Source organism: Vidua chalybeata, chromosome 10 (assembly GCF_026979565.1).
Source record: "Vidua chalybeata isolate OUT-0048 chromosome 10, bVidCha1 merged haplotype, whole genome shotgun sequence".
Lineage (NCBI taxonomy): Eukaryota > Metazoa > Chordata > Aves > Passeriformes > Viduidae > Vidua > Vidua chalybeata.
In genome coordinates this window covers 20,119,555-20,147,105 of record NC_071539.1, presented here as the reverse complement: position 1 = coordinate 20,147,105, position 27,551 = coordinate 20,119,555, and the positions used below count along the sequence as shown (strand labels likewise).

The 27,551-nt window shown below is 45.5% G+C and overlaps 1 protein-coding gene across 2 annotated transcripts in view; it reads left to right on the top strand.

Moving 5' to 3' along the window:
* Positions 1 to 25,874, top strand: part of EHHADH (enoyl-CoA hydratase and 3-hydroxyacyl CoA dehydrogenase) — a 29,529-nt gene extending 3,655 nt beyond the window's left edge. Inside the window, exons 1-7 of one of the 2 annotated variants that reach the window (XM_053952257.1) lie at positions 2,339 to 2,428; positions 8,280 to 8,383; positions 9,129 to 9,301; positions 10,872 to 10,983; positions 11,204 to 11,308; positions 17,282 to 17,623; positions 23,221 to 25,874. In XM_053952257.1, the coding sequence (XP_053808232.1) occupies positions 2,358 to 2,428; positions 8,280 to 8,383; positions 9,129 to 9,301; positions 10,872 to 10,983; positions 11,204 to 11,308; positions 17,282 to 17,623; positions 23,221 to 24,491 (2,178 nt within the window). In that variant the 5' untranslated portion in view covers positions 2,339 to 2,357 and the 3' untranslated portion in view covers positions 24,492 to 25,874. Of the gene's footprint in view, positions 1 to 2,338; positions 2,429 to 8,279; positions 8,384 to 9,128; positions 9,302 to 10,871; positions 10,984 to 11,203; positions 11,309 to 17,281; positions 17,624 to 23,220 lie in introns of those variants that run through there. The other variant, XM_053952256.1, reaches the window with a different exon arrangement.
* The last annotated feature ends 1,677 nt before the right edge of the window (positions 25,875 to 27,551 follow it).

Below are 27,551 nucleotides of genomic sequence, written 5' to 3'. Positions count from 1 at the left end.
CAGAGCTGGATGCTAGGTGTATTTTCTGAGCATTATCCTCTAGTGTGTGGTCAAAAGACCAGTAGTCAGAGGGACTGGAATAGTGAGATGTCTTTTCTTTTGGCAGGCCTAGAGCTAGAGAAAGCTGCCACCTTGTCCTGTGGCTCCATAGCCCACAGCTGCTTTCCAGGGAAGCACAAACTGCCTGGCAGCCCCTGCACAGCTTTAGAACAGCAGGCCTGACAGAGACCTGCACAAGCTCTTGGGGAACCACACAAAAGCTGCAGGAACAAACTGGACCACCCTGATAACATTTTGCCAAGGTGAAGTGCACTGACAGGCTCTTCAACCTGCACCTCTCCCATGTGCAAGATCAGCTCAGATGTAGCAATGCTGCACAGCCTTGGGTGTGATTGCAGTGAAAACAGCAATGCTGGAAGAGGAAAACACAGCCAGAAGCATAACTGGGGCCTGTACCACGCACTTCTCTTTCCCCATTGGTTTGGGAGCTGGATTTAAGCTCAGGCTTTGCACTTGGTCATTGCACAACTTCCAAGACTTAAAATTTCTCTGCTGTATGCACTGAAATGCATTTCTTCTTCTTCTTACTATCAAACTCCATTCATCTTGAAGGGAAAAGGAAAAAAAAGACAAGCATAAGGCCTACAACCTTAAATATTACCTGAACTTTCCCATAACAATGTAGAATTTCTTCCTTTCTTTTCCTATGAGTTCTCTTTTCCCAAGCACTGCTTTCTTCTGTCTTTATTTGGGCTTGAAATAGGGCTGTTTTATCACAGCAGTTGTATTATTAAAGAACGAGTAGATCAGACCTGTAAATTATAATCACAATGTATAACTTAGAGTGATTTTTTATTTCATTCTGGTTAATAAAAATACAACAGACCCAAAAATTCAAAATTCAATTCAGATAGCCCTCCAAGGCATCATTTACACCATTTTTATAAACTCCCAGAACATGCTGTTTACAAGCAAATGGCAGAGTATTATCACTAGTTTAGGGGGCTTTGTAACATTATATAATAAATGCCAGAAGAGCTGTAGTGACCCACCACAACAGCTGTAACAATAAAGGTTATATAAAAGCAGCAATAAAGCTTGCTTTTAGTGAAGGACCTTTCTGTACATGTAAATCAATTTCTAAAATTGTGTACACCTGTTCCAGACCAGGGAAAGAGCTGTAGCCATTCTGCCCAGGGACTGACTTTTAAAGGCCAAGAGACATAAAGGAAAGATTATAGAGATATAAATAAGAATATAACAATGTATAGATAAGAATCTTCTCTGTCCCTTAAATAAGATTTTAGGCCAACAAATACATGTTGTAACATTAGAAATTATGTTTCCCCCCCTACCTCTCAGCTCTTTTTACAGTGGCATTACTGTACTGAGCTGAGGGGCTGGTGTCAAGTGGTGCCCAAGGGGACCAAGGGGACAGAGCTTGACTGGGGGCATACATTAAATCCCAGTGTTGTCCCAGAATAGGTTCTTTCACCCAGTGTACAAGATGCCAGTCCAACACTGAGTCAAGGTATTTGATTTATTTACATTTCTGCACAGAAAGGAGGCTGGGTGGCAAATCCACAAAGCCAGCACAACTATCAAAACTTTTCACTGTTTATACATTTTAGCAAATGAAGATGTTGATGTTCATTGGCTGTAAGTTACATCATTCTCTTATTTAGTGGTCTGTCTTCTACTGATTAATGATTCTCTCATTTCTCATGCTAACTAGCCCAGTCTTTCTCTTCTTTTGGGTCAGTGGTTTCTTGGGTCAGTGGTCTGTGAGTCGTTGGTCATGACCTGCCCCTGCCAGAATTACCTTTTACCCAGCTGGGGCTGATTTCAGCACAGTCGCTGGGGTGGCTTCATCAGTTTCTTCCTGATTTTGGGGGTTCTGCCAAATGTCCTTGTGGCCTCCAAGTTCTGCATTGGGTGTGCCCACTCTCAGTGGCACATCACACACATCCTTCTTCCCAAGCATTGTAACCTCCCCTAGGACTGAGATCACTGAAACATGTGGAGCCGCAGACCTTAACAAGGCAATTCTACTGAAAAGGATTTCTCTTCCCAACACCTGGGCATCACTTAGAGCTTGTGAGCCGCTGTTTCACAGATTGAATCACCTTTCTTGTTCATTAGGCTTGAAAGTTATAAAGATCAAACATTAATAAACAACATTTCTGAAGAAAAATTTCCATATTGCGCATTTTGCCACCCCAGCAGAGGCAGCTCTGCAGGCCGGTGCCGGGGCCAGCCCCGCGGTGACCCCGCGGTGAGGGCGGGCTGCGGGCGGGGCGCGGCGGGGGCTGGCCCGGGGACGGCGGGGACACGGGGACACAGCGGGAGCGCTCGGCATGGCGCAGTACGCGAGGGGCTCGGCCGTGGCCGTCATCCGGCTCTGCAACCCGCCGGTCAACGCGCTCAGGTACCGCCGGCAGCCCGCGGGGAGCGCGGGCCTGGGGGCCCCTTGTGAGCGGGCGGGGGATTCTCCGATTTCCTTCCTTTTCACCGCGTTCCCTCTCTCCGAGCCCAAGTGAGGCTCCCTCCAGTCCTGGAGGGAGGGCGGCCCCAGAGAGCCTCAGCAGGGACTTCTACACCGCTCAGTACTCGCAGAGGCCCCGGCGCCTCCTTCAGAGGTAGCTTGGATCTCGCTTTGCAAATAACATGCTGAACTTTGCCATAATTTCTGCTCTTTCTTATAATTTCTAGTTGGGGAGTTTCACAGGAGACGTGCCAGATTCAGCAAACCGTACTTTCTGCCATCTCCCCTGGAGGGTATTTAAAAACTTTGCTTATTTCTCATCACTTTCCAGTCTTTGAACATGAAGACACTGCTTCAACAAGACATAGCACAGCAGTGCTAGCTCAGCCTGGAGTGCCTTCAGCACTGTTTGGTACAAGTCAGTCCTCAGATTTCCTGGTCTGATTGCCTGCCCAGCACTGCTCAGTGCTTGCCTGGCAAATCCCTGTGCTATCCAAGTGTGCACAGGGGAGAGGGCAAAGGGCTCTGTGGATATCAGGCATAGTTCAGCAAGCAGAGCTGGCACCAGGATTAAACTCAGCCAGGGCTATCAGAAAACAGTTCATTTGGCCTTTAAAAACGATTAAGGAATCGACCTCGAAATACTGATCTTAGTAAAGAAGGGCCCCGTGCAATCTCAAATACGAGCCAGTGAAAAACAAAGTCAAACACCAGTCTGTAGGAGTCACTGAAATTTTAGTTTTTCACGTGTCTTGAAAAGGACTTACATGCTTTTGACTTTACATTAGTTGTGGGGTTTAGTTCCTTTATTCTGAGTAGCACATAAACCCTTTCTAAGCAGCTGTAGTTGTTCAGTAATAGTGACCACAGTGTCTATTCAGTCTGTATTCACAAGCCAAAAATAACCTCACTGCAGTTCTGCTTGATTTACAAAAGAGAAAGTTTGTTAAAAAGAAGCTCACAGTGACAAGGAGGAGCATGAAAAAGGAGATGAAACCTGAAGTTTTTCTGTAGAAAAGCTACATTGTAGCTGGCACTGCTCACTCTTCTGTTGCAACTTGTTTAGAAGTGGAATAAGAACATTTTCACGTACTCAGGTAATTACCATGAGAAACTTCGAGTGACCTGTTTTAAAAGAGATCCGTAATTCTCACACCCTTGCCATCAGATAGGTGTTAGCTGAGATGTGACTGCAGCTAGGAAAGGTAGAGCACACTCTGATCCCTGGGTGCTCCTCCTGCTCCTGCACATTTCTGTACTGGACCACAGGGAGCAGGTTTGTTAGTGCTGTTGGAAATGTTAGATTGCACAGGTGATAGTCGGCAGTGAAAGTTACACACAGGAGCCATGATCTGCAGTCCTGAAAATTTTGTTTCACAGCAGGCACAAATGCTTTTTAAGACTGATGAAGTTTTGCTGCCCTGTTCCAGCTTCCCCTACCTCTTCCCATTATCCATTTCCCCCTCTTGGGCCATCACATTGGCCATTAGCACTTTAGAAGCCACTCGTGGGCAGGAATTTGCTTTCTCCTGTCTGACATCATCCTCTGCTGGTACCTGCAGGGCAGTGCTTTCCTGAGAAATGTGTGCTGACTTGAGAGTCTGGCAGCAAATTCGCTTCCCACACAGACTCCCCTTTAAGCTAATCGCTCTCTCCACCAGCAGAGGTGGCATGTGCCAAATTTGATTTGTTTGGAGGGTTTTTTCATGGTTTGCAGAAGTTTAGTATTCAGAGGTCTGCATTTACGAGACCATGGCATTGAGAGAAGGGATTTAGATATGCAAAGAACTGGGAGTTTGGGGGAGCAGAAAGACAAGACTTGCAAAAGGAAGGGCTGACTACCCCTTCTCAGCAGAGGCAGCCTGCTGGCACTGCGAATTAGAAGGACTTCAAGGAGTATTTCAACATTTGAGCTGACAAGGGCAGAAAAGCTCCAGGGAGGATAGGGGAGGCCATGCAGTAGGGCAGCTTATGTGTGGGATTCTATGAAGTGTGACAGCATAATAGGTTTGATTGGGAAAGGCTCTCCCTGGCTGCCAGGATTGTCCTTCTGACCCTGATCACCTTAAAAATCAGAAAATGTAAAGGAGATGGAAGAAGCTGCAGTTTCAGACAGGTAGCAATGAGGGGAGAATGTGATTACCCACAGATCAGCACCTCACCAGGATGAGATTCAGAGAGAAAATTCTGGGATGAATAAGCATTTGCTCCCTAAAACAACTATTCTAAAATTCCACCCAAAAGATGCCATTCTGGCTCTGGCCTTAATTTATGTGCAGGACTGTTAAAGCTGTATTAGCAACTTGTCACACAACAATGTGTGACAGGAGCTACTACACAGCTGGATCTGACACTGAAGCAAGGGAGAGCAGAGCAGGTAACTCCAGCACACAAGTCCTCAATTTCAAATAGGGGATTATGTAACACCCAGCAGCTAGTTCAAAGAAAAACACTGCAGGAAGCTATCCAAAGGGAAAGGAGCTTGTGACAATGGGAGAGCCTGAATTGTTATTGTTCAGGTTGGGATTTGCAGGTTTTTAAAGTATATTAGAAGCTGAGAAAAATACAAAGGAAAAGTACCAGACCTGCATGTTTTCCATAAACAGCATTTTCCACTGTTGGATTTGTGTCTCACTTCTTTAAATGAAATTTTCAGGATTCCCTTATATTACTTTTTTTTTTCTTTTTTCTTTTTTTTTTAATGAAAGAAATTCACATTCACAAACTCTAGCTAAAATGTGAAATAATTAAGGTAAATAGTAAAACCCTGTTACAAATCCAGCACATTAGTCACTGCAATGAGTACCATAAAATAAAAACAACCTGGTATGGTAATCTCCAAGAATATTCTCTTACTCTGGTGTGGACCTACTCCTTAATAGCATCTGTTTTGAGTTCCTGAAACCTGGAACACTGAATCACCTGGGGAGAATCACTTTTCCTGCAGTCAAAATAGTACCCATGGTGCAACTGACTGCATGGCATGGGATGCAGCCTTGGAAAGCATGGAGAGAATTTTCACATTGTTACTGTTAAATGAATGACAGTGTCACAGTAATGAAATACTTATGAAAATTACAGTGACTTTTTGTTTCTTTAATGCTCTAGCAGTTTGAAGCTGGCATTCTCCTGAGTACTTTTATAATTCTACTGTCATATATTTTACTATGATGCTTTAATTGAAAATTACATCTTTTACTGCCAGTTATAGCATGTGAGTGACAAAGCAGTGCAGTCTATGTGTTGGACTGTGACATATCCAAGGCAAACTTATCACTCCATCTTAGGAAAACAAGAAACTGCAAAAAGTCTGATTTTTCTTCCTTTTTATCCCACAAAAGATCCAATTGGGAAGAAGTTATATGGAAATGGAAGAGATATTTACGCAAGTACCAAGTTAAATTATTCACTGCCATGAACAATCCTGTTGGGTTAATAAAGGCAAAGCAGGGATCAAACTGTGATTTTGTGGCAGCTTTGATGACTAGTTTTTATTTTGGTAGTAGTATATTTTTATAAGTGCTGAGGGCTTGTAACTGATTTCCTCCATAGAACCCTGAACCTTCCCATTTACTGCAGACAGCCCTTCTAGCTGGACATTTTGCATCTGCCCGGAACAGACACAGAAATACTGATTGCTTCTTGTCTGTTCCTGATGGAATTGTGCCATTTGTCTATATAATAGTTGCAAATTAGTAACTTCACCTTTGTTTGGATCATGGAACATACTTTTTCTCCCTCTTTGCCCCATGGTTAGTAGAGTGTAATGACATTTCCTAATGGCTTTCCCTGTAGTCTCCCAGCCCCTGGTGATTTTGGTATTGCTGTGGCCTGGCTCTTCACTGATGCACAAACAGAACTCAAAGAGCAGCAAGCATTGGGTGTAGCCTGTGGGTGCTCCTCAAATAGCAGCAACCACAGATATGCCAGTGGGGAGGGAGATGATAAAACACAATTTTTTAATATATTAAAACACATTTCGTGTATGAAATTTAAAAGGTTTTCATATTCTGCTATGTGGACCTACATGCAGTGGAGGGACCTTTACTGACTCACCTCACAGTTTTACTTTGGCATGGCCAAATTATTCTCATTTTAAGTTTTAGCCTTCAAGAACCACTACTAACATCATGCTTCAGAGTTGTCTTTGATGCCTGGATTGGGCAATCGGTACATAACTGGCTGTTCTCTCTCCAAAAATAACACTTCTCCCAGTCTCTGGCTGTCAGTTCTCAGGGCTCTCTCTGACCCTCCTGTGTAGCACAGCCTTATACAGGCAGCAGATGGTCCTGGAGATCCTCTTAGACAGTCCTCCTCAGCCAAGAGCGCTGATTGTTAGACTTTGTCAATGGTTTGTCTTTAGTTTTTGATTTTGAAGGAGGAATATGCAGAGCTTGGCTGGGATTCCTTCCCACAGCTGGCTTACAGGGAGCTCCTTGGGCTCTCTGGTTTCCCTTTGCAGACTATGGATTCTCACATGAATTCTGCAAGCATTGCTCTGTAAAAATGTCTGCACACGAGAGTACGATGATGTGTTTTTCATCTACTTCATGACAATCTTCCTTTTTAGACGAAATGCCCTCTAACCATAGAGCAACATGCACGAGCTGACTGTGCCTCAGGCCTTTTTATACTCTGTGTAATTAACACTGCTCCTCTCCACTGGGCATCAGCAGAGCTCTGATCCCTTTTCCTCAGCACCAAGCTCACATGTGGAGCTGGGCCCATGGTTTGGAGAAGGTCTAGAAAGGAAAGCTGTTTTTATAAAGGACTGGGCAAGTGTGGATGATACTTCTTGGATATTGCTCCAGCCTTCAACTGCTTGTGGCTCAGATTTTCTGTTTCAGAGGCATCTCTACACAGAATAGTCTCTCGCAAACAATATCAGTATGTGCATATATCAGTACATTTTAGTATCTAATTATATATACATAAATTTTGTATTAATATTTCTATTACTAAAGTGCTAATGCTTCTATTTTTACCTACTATTGCTATGGTTACCACCTTCTCCAAGTTCTCCAAGTCCATCCATACAAACACATGAATTAGCTTTAAAGAAGCAAATGCAAAGTGGACATTCAGTTGGATCAGACTTTTTAAATATCTGATTTGAAAAAACACTATTTATGCTTCTACAGATCCATTTTGAAATTCTTCATTAATTCTTTGTTGGCCATGTTTACTGCTGGTGTCTGCAGAGTTACCTGTTCAGATGAGTCAAGACATGTTCTGTGTAGTGTTTCATGCCCAAATGCCCCTTGACAGGATCCCACACCAGTTTAAGTCTGGACCTATGTGCAGATCTTCACGAGATGAAAACATTATTAACATCAGCAGAGCCTGTGTCAGGTGTTTGAAAGATAACTTTTTTATCCCTAGAGCTCCTTTCAAAAAGTTCTTAGATTTTCAGTGGTTTAGCATTAATTATTTCTAAATTATGCTAAACTGTTTTCCTGAAAATCTGAATGTTTAATTCATAAAGACATCTTCAAAAGAACATTTCCCTGTGCTGCTTGTTGTGGAAACAGCAGTGTCATAGCCTGAAGATGAGTTCTCCAGGCAGTGACTGACAGGTCAGCACTCAGCCTGTTGGGTTTGGGTGCTTGTCCTTGGAGTAAGAGGGAGGCTAAGGACAGGATTCACCTGGAGAGGCTGTGGCAACAGCCAGGCATGGAGACTGCCTGTTGGACATGGTGCTCATTTTCACTGGGCTGCTCAGTGTTCAGAACACAGACCTCTTGGAAGGGGGATGTTTTGGATGTCTACTCACTGAATCTCTATTTTATTTCAGTCTGGCAGTTCTCCAGGCTTTAGAGGATGGGCTGAAGAAGGCAGAGGCAGATCCCTCAGTGAAAGCTGTTATGATTTGTGGTGAAAATGGGAAATTCAGTGCAGGTAAGACATCAAACACAGGCTGAACAAAAGATGAAACACTCTCCACACATCATATCTGAAGATTCTCTACTTCATAACACTGCTGGCAAAAGTCCTGATTTGGCTGGAAATGGCCACAAGAGAGTGTGCTTTGTCTATTTTGCTGTGCCACAATTGACATGGGGCACATGACAAGCTGGACCTTGAAATAGGTCAGAAGTAAGCTGGTCTGTTCATTCTGAAATGAGGGACAGCTGCTCAACTCCCTAACATCCTGGTGTTTCCTCAGTCTCTGTAGCTTGGTTTATGTAAAATCTCTGGACCATTTACTGGTCTAGTGTATGGAATGTACCTGGGGTGGGGCAGTGGTGAATAACAGACCTCCAGATCAAGAAGCCTGAAAAGCGAGGGAATTTCTGTGGAGTTCTACATTGCTTGTTTGTAGTAACTTGCACTAAACTATTCCAGGCTCAATATCACACCAAGAATGTTTGCAAATTTCTGCAGTGACTGCATGGCCCTTACAGTTACTCCGTATTTTTGTACTCAGCCTTCCTCGGAGCTCTGTGAAAAGGATCAAAGATCCAGGGTTCCTTGAAGGTTGTCCCAAAAGGGGTTGATTCCTGTTAACCACTCTCCTGCCAGCAGCACTCTCTGCAAGGGCTTGGGCATCTGTGAGCAGCCGAGTCCAGTGGCACAGAGGGAAAGATTGCTCCAGTCACCTCCTCGCCTACTAATTCCTCCTAATCTTTTGGTACTCCCTCAGGAGCTGACATCCGAGGATTTTCCTCTCCGAAGAGACACGGAGGTGCCCTGGGCCCCATCGTGTCTCTCATCGAAAGCAGCGAGAAGCCGGTGGTGGCGGCCATCGAAGGCGTCGCTTTGGGAGGAGGCCTGGAGGTGGCGCTGGGCTGTCACTACCGCATTGCACACGTGAAGGTAACACACCCTGCGGGCCAGAGGCGCTGCTGAAGCCAGGCAGAGATGGCACGAGCAGAGGGACAGGGTGCCTTTCCCGGGACCCTCTGCCCAGAGGAGAGTGGCTTTATAGCTATAGGACACAGGTCTGTGTGCTCAGACATTCTTCACCTACACCAGCACCCTTGACGTCTTTCCTAAGTCTTACTAACTAACTAATTTCAAGTCATTTCTAAATATAAAGTAACTAGTAGGATAAGATGGCTGCGTAGAAACTTCAGAAACCAAATGTTAATTTGCCCTAGGTCTCATTATCTGTATTCTGATGCAGACAGCTGTATCTTACTGACTCATGCAGCGTGACTTTCTCTTATTTATTTTTTTCCCCAGCCCTGTGAATTTTGCACTTCTTTCTGCTCATGGCCTAGTTTCTATAGGGAGTTGAAACTCAGCTAGCATGGAGCATTTATGGTTAGATTCCTCATGAGCTCTGGATCCCCAGGGAGCACTTCAACCAAAAGACAGCTTGAAGAGCCTTCAGGAACGATCTGGGCCTTTTTTCTTCAATCCCCTCCTTCAAGGCTCAGGAATACTGAACCACCTTGAGCAGTACCTGTCTCCTTGTACAGACTCCTCACTGACAGGGCCATCCCCTCACTTCTGCTGTGAGTCACTTTCTCTGTGGCAGTGTGGGTTGCTGTAACAGCATAAAGAGATACTCCACATCATCCTCTGTGCCACCTAAGGTGAGGGCCATGAAATCATAGAATCATTAAGGTTGGAAAAGATCTCCAAGATCACTCAGTCCATCCTTTGACCAATTACCACCATGCCCACTAAACCGCATCATGAAGTACCATGACTGCTGGAACTATAAGTAGTGGCCTTAAAGTAACTCAAAATCTCTTAAAAGCTGAATAGAAAATGTGCAAAGTATTTTTTAAAGGCAACAAAATCTAGACAAATTTTTTTACGAGAAGACCTCCATACACTTCCAGCTGCATCTGGCTTATCTGCCGTGACTCTACCAGATATCAAATGCACCAAGAGACACGTGAAGAAAGATTAGGGAAGAGTTCAGTGGTTTTCAAAGCCAGGTTAAATGGGGTTCTGAGCAATTTGGAGTAGTGGAAGGTGTCCCTGCCCATGGCAGGTAGAGAAACAAGATGGTTTCAAGGTTCCTTCCAACTCTTTACTAAACTTGCAAGAATTAGAGTAGGGAGATGAAATTAAGCCAGTGTGCCCTCCAACAGTTGACAACAACTACTTGAAAGCATAACTGACACATGTGTCAAGCTAGGGAATGCTGTTGGCCCTACAGCTATCCCCCAGTGCTGTACTAGCACACAAATCCTCTGAAAGGTCATGTTTTCCTTGTGCATTTGTACAGGAATCCTTCAAATGGTCAAGTGGGTTTTTTCCTTAAATATTTTATGTAGCAAAAAGCAAGGGTGAGGTTTCTATGTAGAAATTCTGAGGCTTCCTAGAGGAGCAATGTGACTCACATCTGTTTGTCTTTCCTCTATTTTGCTCAGTTTGCAATTACCACTCTTTCTGATCAGATTTTTTGTTTAATTTTACTGCATTTTAGGCTTGGATGGGTTTGCCAGAGGTCACTATAGGGTTACTTCCAGGTGCTGAAGGCACTCAGCGACTCCCCAGACTGATTGGAGTACCAGCTGCTCTGGATATGATCACTACAGGTAAGTGCTGTGTCTGTATAGAAGAATATGGCATTGAGTCATACCAGCTTGGTCCAGAAACCAGGAATCTTTTACCTGTGTGGCTGCTTGGGTTGTAATTCTACTTGCTTCCACCCATGAGGGCTAATTACCAGCTGCACAAGTCATTTGATCAGATGGAAAAGAACAAAATTGCCCATCAGGCTCCACTGTAGTCACCTTATTTCTCTTTTTATGGCAGGAAAACACATTCCAGCAACTGAAGCACTGAAGCTGGGCTTGGTTGATGAAATCGTGGAAGAAAACACCATTGAGGCAGCAATCCGTTTGGCAAACAAAGTGATTGGTGAGGAACAAATTGTAGCAGTACCAGGAAATAATTGGTGATGTTTCAGGGCTGAAAAGAGTCAGAAAAAAAGCCCACCAATTTGTTCTAATTTATATGCTCCATTCTTGAGTTTTGGCATCCATATAATATAGAATTAATTGCAGAATTTGTTTCCTGTTGTCTGAATTGAAAAAAATCAGATGCTGGAAAGCAGCAGAAATTCAAGTGAGATTGAGAGAACAGATATATATCAAGTCCTCCTGCTTTTTAATTGTATATCCAAACTCACATGCTCCTCTGGGATGTTGCACTCTGCAGGTTTTGGGGACTAAGTGCTCTATCCATATATAGCTCTGGATCTCAGCTGCCATTGCACGCATTCTGGGTGCACCATCCATAATGGCTGAGCAAAAATAACTTTCTCCCTGTAGTGGAGGGGCTGGCATATCCTGTGCTCAATTTAATGATCCATGGTTTTTAAGTGACACTGTCCCTAATCCTTTGTGTGCCATGTAAAAAAAATGGCCTGTGCATATGGGAGGGATGGGAAGAGATTTTTTTCCCCCCATCTTAGAAATAACAGAATCAAATTTGCTGGAGTTAACTTAAGAAGAGGAACAGTCCTTGTGCAGCATGAGGAGCATTGCCATTAGAGAAAACAGGGCATTTTCCCACTGCTGACCTCCTTGTACCTTTGGAACCTGACCACTGGATTTCATCTGGGGCTCAGTCACAGTGAGATGAATGCAGGAAACCGAAAAAAAACCTTCCTGCTTTGATCACATGGCCTTTACAGGCAATGCTGTCCAAGCTGGGATATTGGTTTTGCTCCTCCAGTTCTCTTCACTACAGACAAGGCCCCTTCTGTGTGCTAGAAGCTGAGGCAGCCTAACCTTTGTCCTAGATAAGAGTGAACCATATTTTAAGGTAAATCAAAGAATGGACTGTTCTTAAATATCAATGTCTTGTACACTTCCCCACACCTTGAGATATACCAGATAGGCACCAAGGTATTCTTTGGCTGGGTTTCCTAAAGCAGATGCCCATCCTTCTCACTGTATTCATCCTACAGTATGTTAGGGCTTCATTTTCTAGTACAGAATCCATGACATAAGCAGTCCTCTTTCCTTTATGTCATCAGACTAAATATAATTCTTTAGCAAGAGATGGGTGATGTACTTACTGCTGCTTCTAAGAAAAACAAAGGTACTTTGGTTCGCTGGGTTTGTCTGTTTTGAATGAGAATTCTGTTGCTCCATCTGTTGGGAGAGCAGTGAAATATTACCACTCTTCTAGGCAAATTAACCCAACAAACAGTGCTCCCTGTGATGTACCCTCTGGGCTCTGAATGATGCTTTGCACGAAATCTATGCCAGTACTGATGACAGCAGCAGCAGTGTGTCATGAAATGAGTAATAGATACATTGCTGGAACTGGCAAACCAGAAGACATTCTGGATTTCAACAAATGCTATGTGCAATCAGGTGAAATTTAGATATTTGCATGCTTGTTTCTTCCATGACAGACATTGTGCAGTGGCTGACAGTTGTGAAAGCCAGCTTGGCCTTACAGGAGACCCTCAGGAAGGAAGCATTGACCACACCATTTCTTAGGATAACTTGCTTTCTGGAGTTTATGTCCACTACCAATACTGGCAAAATCCTGTTCTTTAGTTTCATCTTCATTGGAAATTGTAGCTACCAATGTGGGTTTGTTTTTTTGGGGTTTTTTTGAGTTGTATAAGCATACGAGGATCCTGGCTGAAGGTCCAGCAGGTAGCTGTCCCAGTCTTACTCATTATTAGAATTTCACTGTTTATTTCTGCTTTGAGTTATCCCAGCAAAAATGAGTAATGTCATTGACGGTGTTTCACATCACACTATATATCAACTCCCACAGAACTTTAAAAATGCTTTCAGACTCTTTCCAACAGCTTTACTGGCATTTAAAGTACATTTTAACAGTGAAAACACTGGTGAGCCAGCTCATCTATTTCTTTCCTGCTTGAAAAATTTCTCATTAGACCCCGCAGAAGACCATGACAAGTTTTGATGCACCATTTACCCTCAGGTTATCTAACAATTTGAGAGATTGGTGCACCCAGGGCCTGTATGTTTCTTTTGAGTCATTCCTTGCTTTGGCCTTTGCCTAAAGTTAATGAATTTCCTGTCCTACAAAGACAAGGCAGCACTTTCATTTTTCTCCATCAAGCACTAACAGGGCTGCAGAAGAGATGACAGTCTTGTATGGCTCGTCTGGAGTTTGTTCACATGGAGTTCTCCCTTCACTGAATGATTTTCAGATAATCTTAATAAAACCAAAGAGAATGTACCCAAAAAATGCCATCACAAAATTCCACTGGCATGTGTGGAATGAAGTATTTTGTTTCTGATGAGATTTTTTTTAAACATGAAGCTACAACTGCTGACTTCTTACAGCGCAGTCTGGCTAAATAACTGGTTTTGTCACCACTGGAATTTCTATTCCTGGGAAGGCTGTACTGCAAGATAACTCTCAAAGAATCAATTCGGAAATAATTTTCTTCTAAAGCTTTTTCATCGCCAGAGCTGCAGTATCTCATGGCAAGAGATCAGTCTCAAATGACTGCCTTACTGTGTCAGGGGTTACTTGACTACTGTTGTGATACACAGCTCACAGAGCTACTTTTATGGCACGTTGGGAGAGCATTCTCATCCATACATTTTTATGGATTGTTCCTAATGAACACCTTCAAAAGATGCTCTGAAACAGTAAGTGGGTGTAGGAATACACAGAGGCAATTACTGATTCTGAGTTAGATTTTTAATTGAAAACCAGTATTTATATATTGCAGATAGGAAGCAAGAATAATTCCCTGACCTCTCAGGCAAACTGGCTTCTCCAGGTTAAAGGAAATAGCTTCACTTCTGAAGGCATTTTTAAAAAGGAATAGACAGGAGCTAAATCCGCGGGGTCAAGGAGAACGTCCTTTCATTACATTTGCTTGACAATCACTGCAGTAATCCAAGGTTGCATTTCAGGCTTTTCCCAGCTGATGGCATCACAAAATTGACAAATGGCTGGAACTGCTGGTGACATGCAGCAGCTTGCATCTCATCCTGCCCACTTCTTGTTGGCCTGCTCTGGTCTTCCTCAGCTGGAGGAGAAATTGGCTCCTGGCCACCACACAGCAGACTTTGAAACTCTCCATATACACCCCTTGTTTTTCTGACCCCATCTGCTGATTGACCTCAGAGCAGAGCAGTACCAACTCCTTGCACCAAACAGGCAAGGAAAACCAGAGCAATTTGAGTAGCTGAAGTCCCCCAGGTATTAATCTGTGGGGAAAAATGATGAGTTTCTGCCTGTAAGCTACTGGGAGTTGCTGCAGAGGAAGCAGTTGTTCCTTCTGAGGCTCATCAAAGCTAGGGGTGGAACAGATGCTGCTGGTGGGTAATTGCATCCTTGAAAGGGAGGCTCCTTTAGAGCTGCAAGACCTTTCCATGAGCCATCTCTGCCAAGATGCACAATATCAAGACATTTTAATCTCTCCCCAGGGCTCAAGGTTCTGGCTGACACCTTCCTTAGACAGAGACCTGGCCAAGTGTCCCTTGGACACAAAACAGAGTTTGTGAAAGGTCTGACATGGCCTGGAATTGTCTCTGGCAGCCTGAGGGGCAGGCCTCAGCTTTATTCCTCATAAATTCACAAGCAGTTCCCTGCATGAGGAACAACATTAGGCTGGCCCTGTCTCCTGGATGTGCCATCTCACAGTGTCCCAAGGGTTTACAACTCTGGGATGATATTTCTTTCTTTAAATAACATAATATTTGATACTGCCTGCATACGTGGTGCATTTGCTGATAGAAATTTTATAGACTTGATCTGCCCTTTGTGCCCCCTGGACTACAAACCTGGTAAACAAAGCAGGAGACTGTGTGAGCTCCTGTGTGTGGATGATGCTTTTCCTGCAGCACTCATGTCTGGCACTGTTCATCATCTTCCAGCTGCTTTGCTTTCAGAAATCAAGCTGCGGGTGTTGTCCCACACTGATCTCCTCTTCCCAGATTTGGATTCTGATAATTCTTTCCTGATCATAAATATGTCCTTTATTCTTATCAGCATTGCAGAAGCTAAGATACTGCACAGAGGTGCTGTAGAAAACCTATTTAGTTTGCAGCTAAAATAAGAGTTTTATTACAGGACCCTGAGTTTTTTTTTTTTTTTTTTTAGTCTGAGGAACTGTCTGCTGTCCCCCATCATTATTTGTGCTTACAGTACTGTTTGCTGTCTGAAGACAAAGCTTAAAGGCTTCCAGTGGTATTCCTTTTTTCCAGCCCTTTCCACTGGATGTCATATGAAGTCCCTTGATCTGCCCAATCTTCCAGCCATCAGATCAGCTTTCTGGGACAAGCCTGAGCTTTCCTCTTGTGATGGAATATAACCCACTATTTAAGTCCTAAATAAAGAACTGCAGATAAAGAGCATTTCTGGGTTAAAAACTTAGGGGAAAAAATTATTCCAAAATAAAGGAACATTATCCTGACTAAATCCTGCAATACTGGCTGATACAAATTATATCCACTGTCAATGTGAAAACATTTTTATGAACTGTGATTACAAGGGAAGCTACTTACACAGTGAGTGTTCATCTTTTTGTGCTCACTAAGAGGCTTAATTAAAAACCTGAGCTCTGAAGACCTTTGTTACAAGAAATCAGTGTATTAACTCATCCTGGAAACTTGTATTTCAGTTTCTCCTAAGCACTGCTCAGTCTTGGAGGAAGAGCTAGAGTGAGGACATGTATCTCAGGCAGCCATGCCTGCAGTGCTGCCATTATTCCTGCTCTTCAGTATCCCCTGTAGGATTTCCTGAGTATTCTGCTGGTGCACTGGCACTTCCCTAGCTCAGACAACAGGAAGAGAAAGGGGAGCCAGATGCAATATGCTGCCTTGTAAGGAAGTGTGCCCCCATGGCAGAGCTCATCTAAGAGGCCAGAGCAATGAGACACTGTCCCCAGAGAGCTTCAGCATAAGGTTCTCAGCCCACAACCTGACTTTGGTGGCAGTCCTGGCTGCTTCAGGGAACAGCACTAGCAATCCATGCAGTGCCATGCTGCAGTTAATGATCTGGATATGGCTGTGATGACAGCAGGGTCTTTGTGAGAATGCTGCAGTATCAAGGGGATACCTCCTGAATTGCTGATCTTGTTCCTCCGTGGTCTTTACTGAGCAAGCTGCCTTTAGAGCAGAGGAACACCTGAGTATGGCCAGGTCTGTACTTACAAAGAAGATAGAGAATTTTGGCATCTGAACCATAACTATGTTCTCTCAATTAAAACCCTTTCTAGGTATCACCATAGCAACCTCTCTCTGTAATAAACTTCACATATTTGTGTGGCTGCTTGATTCATCCCTTGCTGACACAAACATGAACTCTCCCATTTGCTGCCCAACTCATGCTGAGTGAGATCTCCTTTTGGTTGGTCCCAAAGTGACTTGAGGGGCTCCTTCAGTCAGGGAAGAAGTCAGGGTGTTTTCCAGTCTCTTGTCAATGTCTGGGTTGGGCCTCTGGCTGGAATGCCTCTGGATAGTGTCAACTGGATCCTGAATACTAAACAATACTGGAGGAAAACTTCGTTACTGAGCCTATAGAAGGATCCATATGAAAATGGCAGCTAGGACTGTAGAGAACTGGAAAGTCAGGGCACTCTGAAGCTGAGCAAAGGAAGGAGAGAATTACTTATTTGAAAATAAAGTCTTACTTTTTTTGAAGTCTGAGAAGGGACTTGAAAAATCGTAATTGTCAGAGCAAGCAGAAATAAGGAGAAATGTCAGAAGCTTTAGTTCTAGACCCAGCTCACTCTGCCATGCAAGCCCTCATGCAGTGGGAGTTGGAGAAGAAGAGGCAGACTGCCGTCCCAGCCTGTGGAAAAGGGTCTGGAAGTCTGGGAAGGCTACATCTGAAAAGATGTGGATGCTTTGTTCCGTAACTCCATCTCTCTCTCCCCAGGTCAGCCCCTGGGACCCCGCAGGCTCAGCCTTAAGCCAATTCCCAAAGTGCCCGACATGGAAGCGTTTCTGCGTGAAGCTCTTGTGAAGGTGAAGAAAGAGGCGCGGGGGTGCCTGGCTCCGGAGCTGTGCTTCCAGGCCGTGCGAGCCGCCGCCGAGAGGCCCTTTGCCGAGGGGGTGCGGCGGGAGCGGGAGCTGTTCCAGGTGCTGCTGACCTCGGGGCAGGCCCGGGCGCTGCAGCACGCCTTCTTCGCCGAGAGAGCCGTGCGCAGGTGGGCAACTCCCGGCGGAGCCTCCTGGAGCAGCGCTGCCCCGCAGCCCGTGCGCAAGGCCGCCGTCATAGGTAAGGACAGCGAACGGCCGGGATGGGCACTGAGCACAGCCAGCAGCTCCGCCGGGAGTCCCCAGCTCGCACCCTTCACACCCACAGATGCTCCACACCCATTGGTGAAGTTGTCACTGCACTGGGAGGCTCCAAATTCAGATGGCAGCTCACATGCCACTAGATTAGCGCCTGATGTGTCCTCTTCCTTTGGAAAAATAGCTTTCTCTCGCTTCAGAGACAGCTTCGTGTGGGGACCATAAGCAGCCTGCTCCCTTTTAAACAACAAGACCCAGTTTTGCTTTGTGCTAGAAGCAGGTCTGTAGGAAATTCTCCTCCTCCTGGTCTAGTTCTGTACTGCAAGTGCATGTGCACAGAGTCATTCAGGGATATATTAATACAAAAATGTTTTGACAGCTGTATTTTAAGAAGATTTCATCTCACTGGGATCCACTCCTGCCATTTTGTAGCCCAGCAAGATAATGCCTTCATTAATTTTTTATAAGAGCAATTTAAATAAAACCTTCAGTGCACTGCTGAGATTAAAAAAAAAATATCTTTCAGCTCTAGCTGTTGATAGTAGCACTCAAAAATGGTTAGACAAGTAATGGAGCACTTGGAAAACATCCATTCTGTTTCAAGGAAATCTCACCAGATCAACACTGCTTTTTTTCCTGGGTACTTCTCATGGCTCTTGAGCTGTCTGACAACTCATTTTAGGCCACAGAGATTTTTTTTTAAGTTCTCTTCATTAGCTGCCATGCCATATTTTTAATAGAAATGGGGTTTTAAACGTCAGTCCACAAACCCTGTGAGAAGGATCTGTGGCTGTTAAAACATTCGGGTAAAGAGGCATTAATTGTTACCAGATTTGTCCTGTGACTTGAAGAGCACAGAAGTTTGGACACACACTTTTGTCAGTTCCACAGAGGTCAGTCCTGCAGTGCGTGCTTTGACAGGAGGGTCCGTGTTGGAGTTTGGGGGAATGACCAGGTGACCAGGAGGCACATTCTCTGCTCCCTGCTGCTAAACCATGCCAGAACAACACACTTGCAAAGACCTAATCACAGTGACAGTTTAGCTAGAAGGGCTGTTAGGGCTGAGCTTCCTATTTTGGGTCTGTAACTGAGCTAGAGGGAATTCTGAGGACAAATGCAACCTCTATTTAAAAGTTTCTAGTAGAAACATCATCTCTACTTTATTTCCAAGCAGAATTGGTTGGGCTGCATGTCTCTTTCATTGGATTAAGTATTTGCCACTTATCTCTGAACAGATTTCTGAATTATAGTCTGAAATTGCCCCGGCCTCACCTCCAGGTTTCAGTGTTTTCATAGCTGATTACAGACAATGCCCAAGTTAACTCCTCCTTCTGCAGAAAAAATAAACTAAGTGCTTTGATACTTCTGCTGCAAAGCATGATCTGCCACACTCTGGTCATTTGATTTACCCTGAACTTTCCCAAATTTTTCAACATGTCATAAAATGTGCATAGCCAAAGTGGGAGCAGCATTCCAGGAGTATTTACACCATAGCCAGGTACCAAGAGGTTTCTTCCTTGCTCCTGCTTAGCACGCCTAGGGTAACAGGCAACCTTGATATTAGCCACATTCAACACATCCAGTTAATTATTTACTGGCAGGGAGCAGCTGCACCCCAGGGATGGGAAGCCATAGGCAGAACCACAGAATCCTTGAGGCAAGAAGGCACCTCTGATTGTCATCTTGTCCAAAATCTCTTCTAACATGGGGTCACCTAGAGCCACTTGCTCAGGACCATGTCCAGACAGCTCTTGAACATCTCCAAGGATGAAGACTCGACAGCTTCTCCAGGCAGCCTGTGCCGGTGCTCAGTCAGCCCCACACTAAAAAGAATTGTTGGGCAGTTAGAGAAAGATGCTGCTTCCATTTAGGCTCCTCAGAAATCATGCAGACCCCACTTTCCCACAGACAGTGCTGTGCTGTTTCACACACTAAAACCATGTTGCATGATGCTGCTGCTTCCATCTCTTATTGCTGCACTGTGAGAAGCAACTGAGAAGATCATGTTGACTTTTCCATGTTGACTTTTTGTTTCCTTTGCTTTTGCTGTTCTGAACTCTTGGCTCCCACCTCTTTTCACTTTCTCTGGTTCCTCAACACCCAGGAAGAAGGTTCTTTTCTCTCTGTCCCTTGCATCTGCATCTCCCCACAGCTCCCTGCTTGCCTGGAGTATCACATTATTTCTGCTTGAAACTGATACCCTGAAACAGAGAAAGCAGCAGCCTCAGTCTATAGCAGCCCATTACTGCCAATTGCTTATTGTTGTTTTTATCAGGAAAACCAGAACAGTTCTTGCATATTTTTACCAATCTATAAAGGATTATTTCAATTGCCAGGCATTTTAATGTCCAAATATTCATTGTAGTTCAGAGTGTTTTCTACAGAGAGGTATTTCTGTAGTGCGCAACTGTACATGATCTGCCTTGTACATATTTCAAGTTCTTTTGTTTTGAAATTTGTATTTTAAAGTCCTTCAATTAATTTTGTATGATTTTTCATATTCTGAGTACCTCACGTGACAAATCAATAATTAACCATCATTATTCACTCAGCTTGCCCAGCAAATGGATTTGTCATACCCATATTTGGCCTGGAACTACATATGTACAAGTGTAGTTTTAATTATATGTCAAAGCTTCGTTTCACAATAAAAGACCAGGAGTAGGATGGCTGGGCACTGTTCTTGCTCCTGAAGCAAATTTCAGTCTTTTTTGGAAAGCTGTGCCTTGGACATGAAATTAGTCCCCTGCATGGAAGAGGAAAATACAGGGGTTTTCCTGGTTTGGGGAAGGGAGAACATTATTGAGTAAGAAAATGCAACATACAGCAGAAATTCTGGAGCTGTTCTTCACGGTGTTCAGTCTGTGTGATCTGAGCTGAGCATGAGACATCTCCCTTCCTCTTTCTTCCACAGCCTTCTACACATGTAAGGCCTAATGATCCCCTGCCATTTTTCTGCTCTAACACATTCTTCCCCAAGATCACTTGCCTTTCTGAATTGCAGAAGAGGAGTCCTCGGAAATGCCTCTTTTGCTGCTAGATAGCCAAAGCTCTCCTTAGTTTTATAGCCCAATTTTAGGAAATATTTCCAGGGGAATCATGCTGTGCAAGCTCTAATGTAACAAACCCTTGGGGCTTTCATTACTCTCTCTGCCAGCTTCATTAAACATCATTTCATACAGGCCATTGCAGAGTTCTGGAGGAAGTTGAGAGACAGCTTTTCTAGGTCAGAAACAAGCATGGCAAGCTCATGTCTTATCTATATGTTCTCGTGGCCTAGAAAGTGTAGTACTACAAGCATGTGTGCCTGTCTCTCATGGGATGGCTAAAACCTACATGGAGTACTCATGATGAAAGCAACCAGGGGAATCACCTGCCTCCACTGCAGAGCTTCCCTGGGAAAGAAGTTTGGGGAACACCTGCTCACAAAAGTGGTTTTGATTTAGGAAAAGGCAGTGTGTTCATATGGCAAGGGAATCACTAGGATTTCAGTCACAAGACTGAAGCTGGGAGGATTGGGAGTGCATAAGACTCAGGATGTGTGGAGAACTTGGAAATTCTAGAGAGAAACCCCAGGCCTCCATGGTGGGAAGGAAGAGACTTCAAGAGGGAGCCATGTGGGACTGCAAACACTTCAGCTTGATGTCTGAAGAGAGCCTGACAGATGGGGCTGGGTTTGGGGGGTGAGTTACCCTCCTGCACTGCAGGAAGAAAGCACTTTGTGTGGCTCGCCAGAGCCAGGGAAAACCTGTCCCTAACTGTACCTGCTCCTGCATCAAAGGCTCTGGAGAGTGAGCATGGTGGGAGGAGCTACTCACGTTCAGGTTTTTTCAGCCAGCAAACCATAGACACTGAATTACTAAGAGTTGGTTGATGTTATTCTGGATTTATTTTCAAATTAGTTTTCAGCAGAACTTGATTATGAAGTAGCAAATCTAATTTCCTAGAAAGGAACTTCAGCATTTGCTCGGGAGTGTAATGATGGTTTGTAAGCAGGCTGCCAGCTAGTGATGCCAATAAAAACTATCTTCTGGTGGCTAAGCAGGGAATGTTTGAACTGTCTTGTGTGCACACAAGCTGAAGGTGGGCAGAACTAAACCAAGAGTGTGTAGCATGCAGGAAAAACAGTCTACCTTGTCTGACCTTGGTTGCTGGAACTTGTTTAAACGATGACATCATTTCAGCTCTTCTTTACAAAGCTGATTTAGACAAAATTTTTAATCCCCTTGTTTCTGTTTATTCATTTAGCTGACTTTCGTTTGTAAACCTGAGATTTAAAAAATCATTTTTACAGAATTATAACAAACCTATACTTTGTCTGGTTGCTGCTATATTTAGGATATTAATAATCCTTCCATTCAGAGGCTCCGCACTTTCAAAGCTGGTAAAATTGTGCTGACCTTCCCTCACTAGTTTGTATTAATTTAGTTGGAAAAGCCTCCACCATGGGAGAGCAGGATAAGTGGTGTGGGTCATGTGTCACAGGAAAGTGCAGGGTCATTTAATGCCACAGAGGACAGAGCTGGTGCAAAGGATCAAGCCAGTGATCTCTACACTGGCATTCCCTGGGGGTATGAGCTGGGGGTAGCACATTTACAGACCTTGGAGGAAAAAAATTACAGTGTGAATGGATTCTCAGTTACAGGAATTCTGCACAAAAGCTTTAACTGTGTGGTTGGACAAGGAAAACTGACTTTGAGAATCTCCAGAAGTTTGGAATGGCCTGTGTTGGAGGGCTTGAAGAGTTCCTGGTGGGCAGAGGTACCTGACAGGAAGTGAACAAAGGCAAAAGGCTACTGATGTGGCTGTGTGATTTAAAAGGAGAGAGAAGATGTTGAAATCTAGATTAAGAACACTGCATTAGTTCCATCCCGTTTGACCAGGCACTGAGAGACACAGGAGGCCTAAGAGACAAAGTTTAGAGCAGATCAGCATACAAGTCTTTACAGAAATAGCAGCCAAATTTTTTTTGCTTCAAAAATCACGCAATGAAGCACAGAGGGAGAAAAGGAGGGAGACAAAGAGGAAACTTGGAAGGACGAGGGAGAAACCAACTCTTTGAACCTTGCCAGTGTCAAAATCTCTGGGGAACTGAATCTGTTCAATGCCCATAACAGACAATCTCACAGGAACAGTGAGGCACTGATATCCTCAGGGTGAAATCTTGCTTTGAACCTGCCTGCAGAAAGTCATAACAGGGTTGCAGATGTAACTCAGAGTTTCTCTCTTTGATCCCCAGGTTCTCACTCCTCAATGATCCTGGTTTCCATAGGTATAAAACTTTGCAGAGATAAGACATGAATCACACGATCTGTGCACACTTGGTGAATCCCACTGGCATTTTGTAAGCTTGTGAGGGTACTAACTCGCCTTTGTGCTACCTCTTTTCAAACATTTAGGCTCACTGAAAGAGCAAATTCACCTTCCTTTTTCCCAGTCTTTAGTATCTGTTTTCTATGTGTGCACTACTTGTTTTCAAGAGGCCTCCACCTTTTATCCTGGAGATACAAAGGAAATGCTACTTTCAAGAGATTAATTTTCAATTCATAGTCTTTGATTCTATCTTGCTTTTATCCCTAGGGCTGGGAACGATGGGCCGAGGCATTGTGACTTCTCTGGTTAAGGCCAACATACCTTTGGTAGCCCTGGAGCAGGATCTGGAATATCTGAACAAGGGAAGAAAAGCTGTGATGCTCCTTTTGGAACGTGAGGCTATGAAAATGGAGGGGGGTGCCCAGACCCTGGATTTCCATAACCCTGCACGTCTCCAGTTCACTGTGGACTTTGATCTGTTGCGCGATGTAGACCTAGTCATCGAGGCTGTGTTTGAGAACATGGCACTGAAGAAGGAAATATTCCACAAGCTGTCAAAGATCTGCAAGCCAGGAGCCTTGCTGTGTACAAACACATCAGCCCTGAACATCGACGAAATAGCTTCTGCCACGAGCTGCCCACAGCAGGTCATTGGCACCCACTTCTTCTCCCCTGCCCACGTGATGAGGCTGCTGGAAATCATCTACGGCCGCCACACGTCCCCCACCGCCATCGCCACTGCTATGCAGCTGGCCAAAGCCCTGAAAAAAGTGGGAGTGGTGGTAGGGAACTGTTTTGGGTTTGCTGGGAATCGCATGATGTTTCCGTACGTCCAACAAGCAGTTTTCCTTTTAGAGGAAGGAAGCAGACCAGAAGCAGTAGATCAGGTTCTTGAAGATTTTGGGTTTAAGATAGGCCCTTTCCGCATGTCTGACCTGGCTGGGCTGGATGTGGGCTGGAGGTCTCGGAAGGATCAGGGCCTGACTGGGCCATCCCTCCCCGCAGGCACGCCGGCCCGGCAGCGGCACGGCCAGCGCTACAGCCCCCTGCCAGACCTCCTGTGTGAGCAGGGCCGCTTCGGCCAGAAAACCGGCAAGGGCTGGTACCAGTACGAGAAGGCTGGGGGCAGGACAGCCACGCCAGACCCATGGCTCCACAACTTCCTGTCCCAGTACAGAGACACCCATCGCATCAAGACCCGCTTTATAGACCAGGAGGAAATCCTGGAGCGGTGTTTGTTTTCCCTCATCAACGAGGGGTTTGCCATCCTGGATGAGGGAATAGCATCAGGCCCAGAGCACCTGGATGTCATCTACATCAATGGCTATGGGTGGCCAAAGCACAGGGGCGGCCCCATGTTCTACGCCTCCACTGTGGGGCTCTCCCGCGTGCTGGCTAAACTGCAGAAATACTCCGAGGCCCACCCTGATGTGCCCGGGCTACAGCCCAGTGCCTTTCTGAAAAAGCTGGTGGCTGTGGGGAACCCCCCGCTCAAGGAGTGGATGTCCTACCTCAGCCGGCAGAGCCCCAAGCTGTGATTCCTCTGACGGAGGCTGATCTCCTGAAACTGGTGCTTCAATTGCACTGCCTCTTCCAATAAAACCCAAAGTGCTACAGGCCTATAAACAAAGCCACGGGCCTTCCAAAACCTTTGCAGGGAATCATTTTGGCTGATAATTGATCTCAGTCCCCTACCTGCTGTAGGTCACCACTGCCTTCATCCAGCCTTCTCTGTCAGCCCCAGCCTCACTCACTGTCTTCACACACTGCTGTGTAAAGACCTGTCTCATTTTGCACTGCCTGCAGGTCATCACAGCTGTACTCCTCTTCCAGTCTGTCTTTGGGGAAGGCAGGGAGCAGCATTTACGGCTCACAATGCAAGTAATGGTTGGAGCCAAGAAAATTAGGATCACAGTTCAATCAACACCTGCCGGATCTACTAAACCCTGTCTTCAACCTATTTCCCAGTTTGTTTCAGTTCTTTCTTGTGCAGCCACCTCCCCTCAATTCCCTGCTCTTCTGCAGCCAGCCAACTGGAATCTGCTGTGGGACAGATGGCACAAGGGTGCAGCAGCTTTCAGCGGTAAAGTCAAATGAAGTGGAGAGAGCAGGTTTGGGCAGAGAGCAAGGGGCAGTCCCTTGCTGTCCCCTGGTACTGTCTCTTCTCCCTGCTGCAGAGGAAGCTCTAATAAATGCCAGGAAAACCACAAATACATCAGCCTGACTAACCAGCCCCGTGGTGCTTTCTGCATCCAGACTCTATCCGCTGTTGCCATTATCCCCACCTGGCTTTGTCCAAGCAGAAACATCTTCTGGCATCCCTTCAGTGTGGAAATGTGTTCCCATCACTCCCAGCATCTTGCTTGACTACAGCTACCAGGTCTTGGGGCTCAACAGGCTCTAATTGACCAGCTTGAATCATGGCCTGGCACTGACCAGGTTTTCCCATGATCAGAGGGTGCCCTGGAAGGGCACGGCACAAGAGCTGTGCAGGCAGGGACACTGCTTGCAGGCAGGCAGGGAGGTGGCAGACCTCTAGCAAAGGGCAGAGCAGAGTGAGAGGGAGCCAAACTAGCTCCAGGCTTGATGCTTTGGGACAAAGTCTCCCATGTCACATGTCTAGTGAACGTATCTTCTGGTTTGTTGTGGGAAATAGGTTGGTCTGTATTCCCTTCTCAGGCACACTGGATGTTTAACTTTTGATTTTTATTTAATTAAACTGCTTTGATTATCTAATGACAGGTTATATGGTGTCACATGAGATAGTGGGGGAAAAAAAAAAGCAAATGTGCTTGGTTTTTGTTTTTTCCCCATCCCTTCTTTACATGATGGAATTAGATAATTTTCCTGTTTCTGGTAGAGTTTGTGTTTGAAAAGGGTGCATGCCTCTTTTGTCTAAATACATTTTATTTTGTCCTTTGTCTACTTCTGTCCACCAGTGAGTGAAGGAGCAAAATAGAGGGCAGGAAACCCATCAGGAGTTACAAGCCAACCCAAGTGCCTGGTTCCAGGGAGGACTTTTCTCCAGGACTGGAGAAGGAGTCACGCTATGCCCAGCAAACTGGGGCAGTTTGCCCCTTATCACTCAGGTGCCACAGCTGAGAGCAATCCAGCTTGGCTCAGAGGTGAAGCAGTACTTCCACACGAGCAGGCTCTGCATGACACATTACACAACAGCCCTGGCCGTGCTGGCGGCTGGTTTGTCATCCCCAGGACAGCTCTGGACACGATGCCCTGCCCGGGCTAACCTCCCTTCTCCTGTGCCTCGTGCCGTGCTGCTCACCCGCACTGGGGATCAGTTGGGAAAGGGCAATTCCCTTGCAGCAGGAGGCTGTGGAGCAGAGGATGTGACCTTCCTCTGGAACTGCAATGTTATCCCAGGATAACACCAGCTTCTATCCTGGAGCTGAAATGCTTCTCGTCACCTGCAGCACCTGTGTGCTGGTGCCTTTCATGGGTCCGTTTCCCTCATCAGGAATTGCTGAGAACAGAGGTTGTTCACACCAGTAATGTCTCTCCTGACAGAAGTTCATTTGTAAATTCGCATCGACCAAAGCAGCCCAGCATCGATCGTTCTGTCTGCCTGACGTCCCAGCAGCCAGCGGTGACACTGCTGCCGCCGGGAGGTCGCATTCCCAGCTCCGGGAGGGCGGGGGCAGTGCGTGGGAGCCCCGGCCTCTGGCCTGCTCCGCTCCCGGCAGGGCAGAGCGCGCCCAAGGGCAACCACAGCTCCTTGACCGTCAGCCCTGCAGGGCAGCCTGATCCAAAGCCCTTGGTGCCTGCTGACAAGCAGCCCAAGCAGCAACCACCAGCCTGTTCTGTGAGCTTCTTCGGTAAATTTTTAGCAGCCTTGCACAGTCCCCATCAGCTCAAATGTGCAGTGATGCCAGAAATATACCAATGAGTGAAATGTTTCTTCATTTAACAGGAGAGAACACAGCCCCGTGCAGAGGAGAACTTGATAACCACTTGGTACAGGATTAATTTTCCCACCTGTCTTTTTAAACCACTTAACCATTTTCACTCAGTAGGAAAATATCTGTTAGAAATGTTTTCCAAGTAAAACTATCCCTATAGGTGAGGAATGTCCCCAGCTCTGCACACTTCCTGCATGTCTGACTATTCCAAGCTATCCATGAGCTGAGGTTATACGGTTCTCTGGTATGGTGAGGCTGTGGTGACACACAATGGGAGCTGGCTCCAATCCATCCTTAATCCTTGGGCCCTGCTTTTGCTTTCATGTGGTGTCTAGCTGCATGTCTGTGCTTTCTGCACAGCAGGATGCTTGCTTTCAGTCTGAGGAGATGTGGTGTCGGCCCTGTGAGCACCCGTGGCCTCCCTCATGCAGCTGCAGGATTGTTAGATATCTTTAATTAAGTCAGTGAACTCTGCCAGTGCAGCAGATGCCTCCATTAACTGCTCAGCCACAGGCATTGTGCAGAACAGTAGCGAATGGGAGTGCACCAAAGGGGAGGATTGCCTTGGCTTTGATCAGAGTCCCCTGCAGCACTGGCCCTTCAAAGGGAGGCAGAGAGCTCCCTGCCTGAGGCTGCTCAGAAGTGCAGTCCTGCATGCCCAAATTGGATGGGGCACTTGGG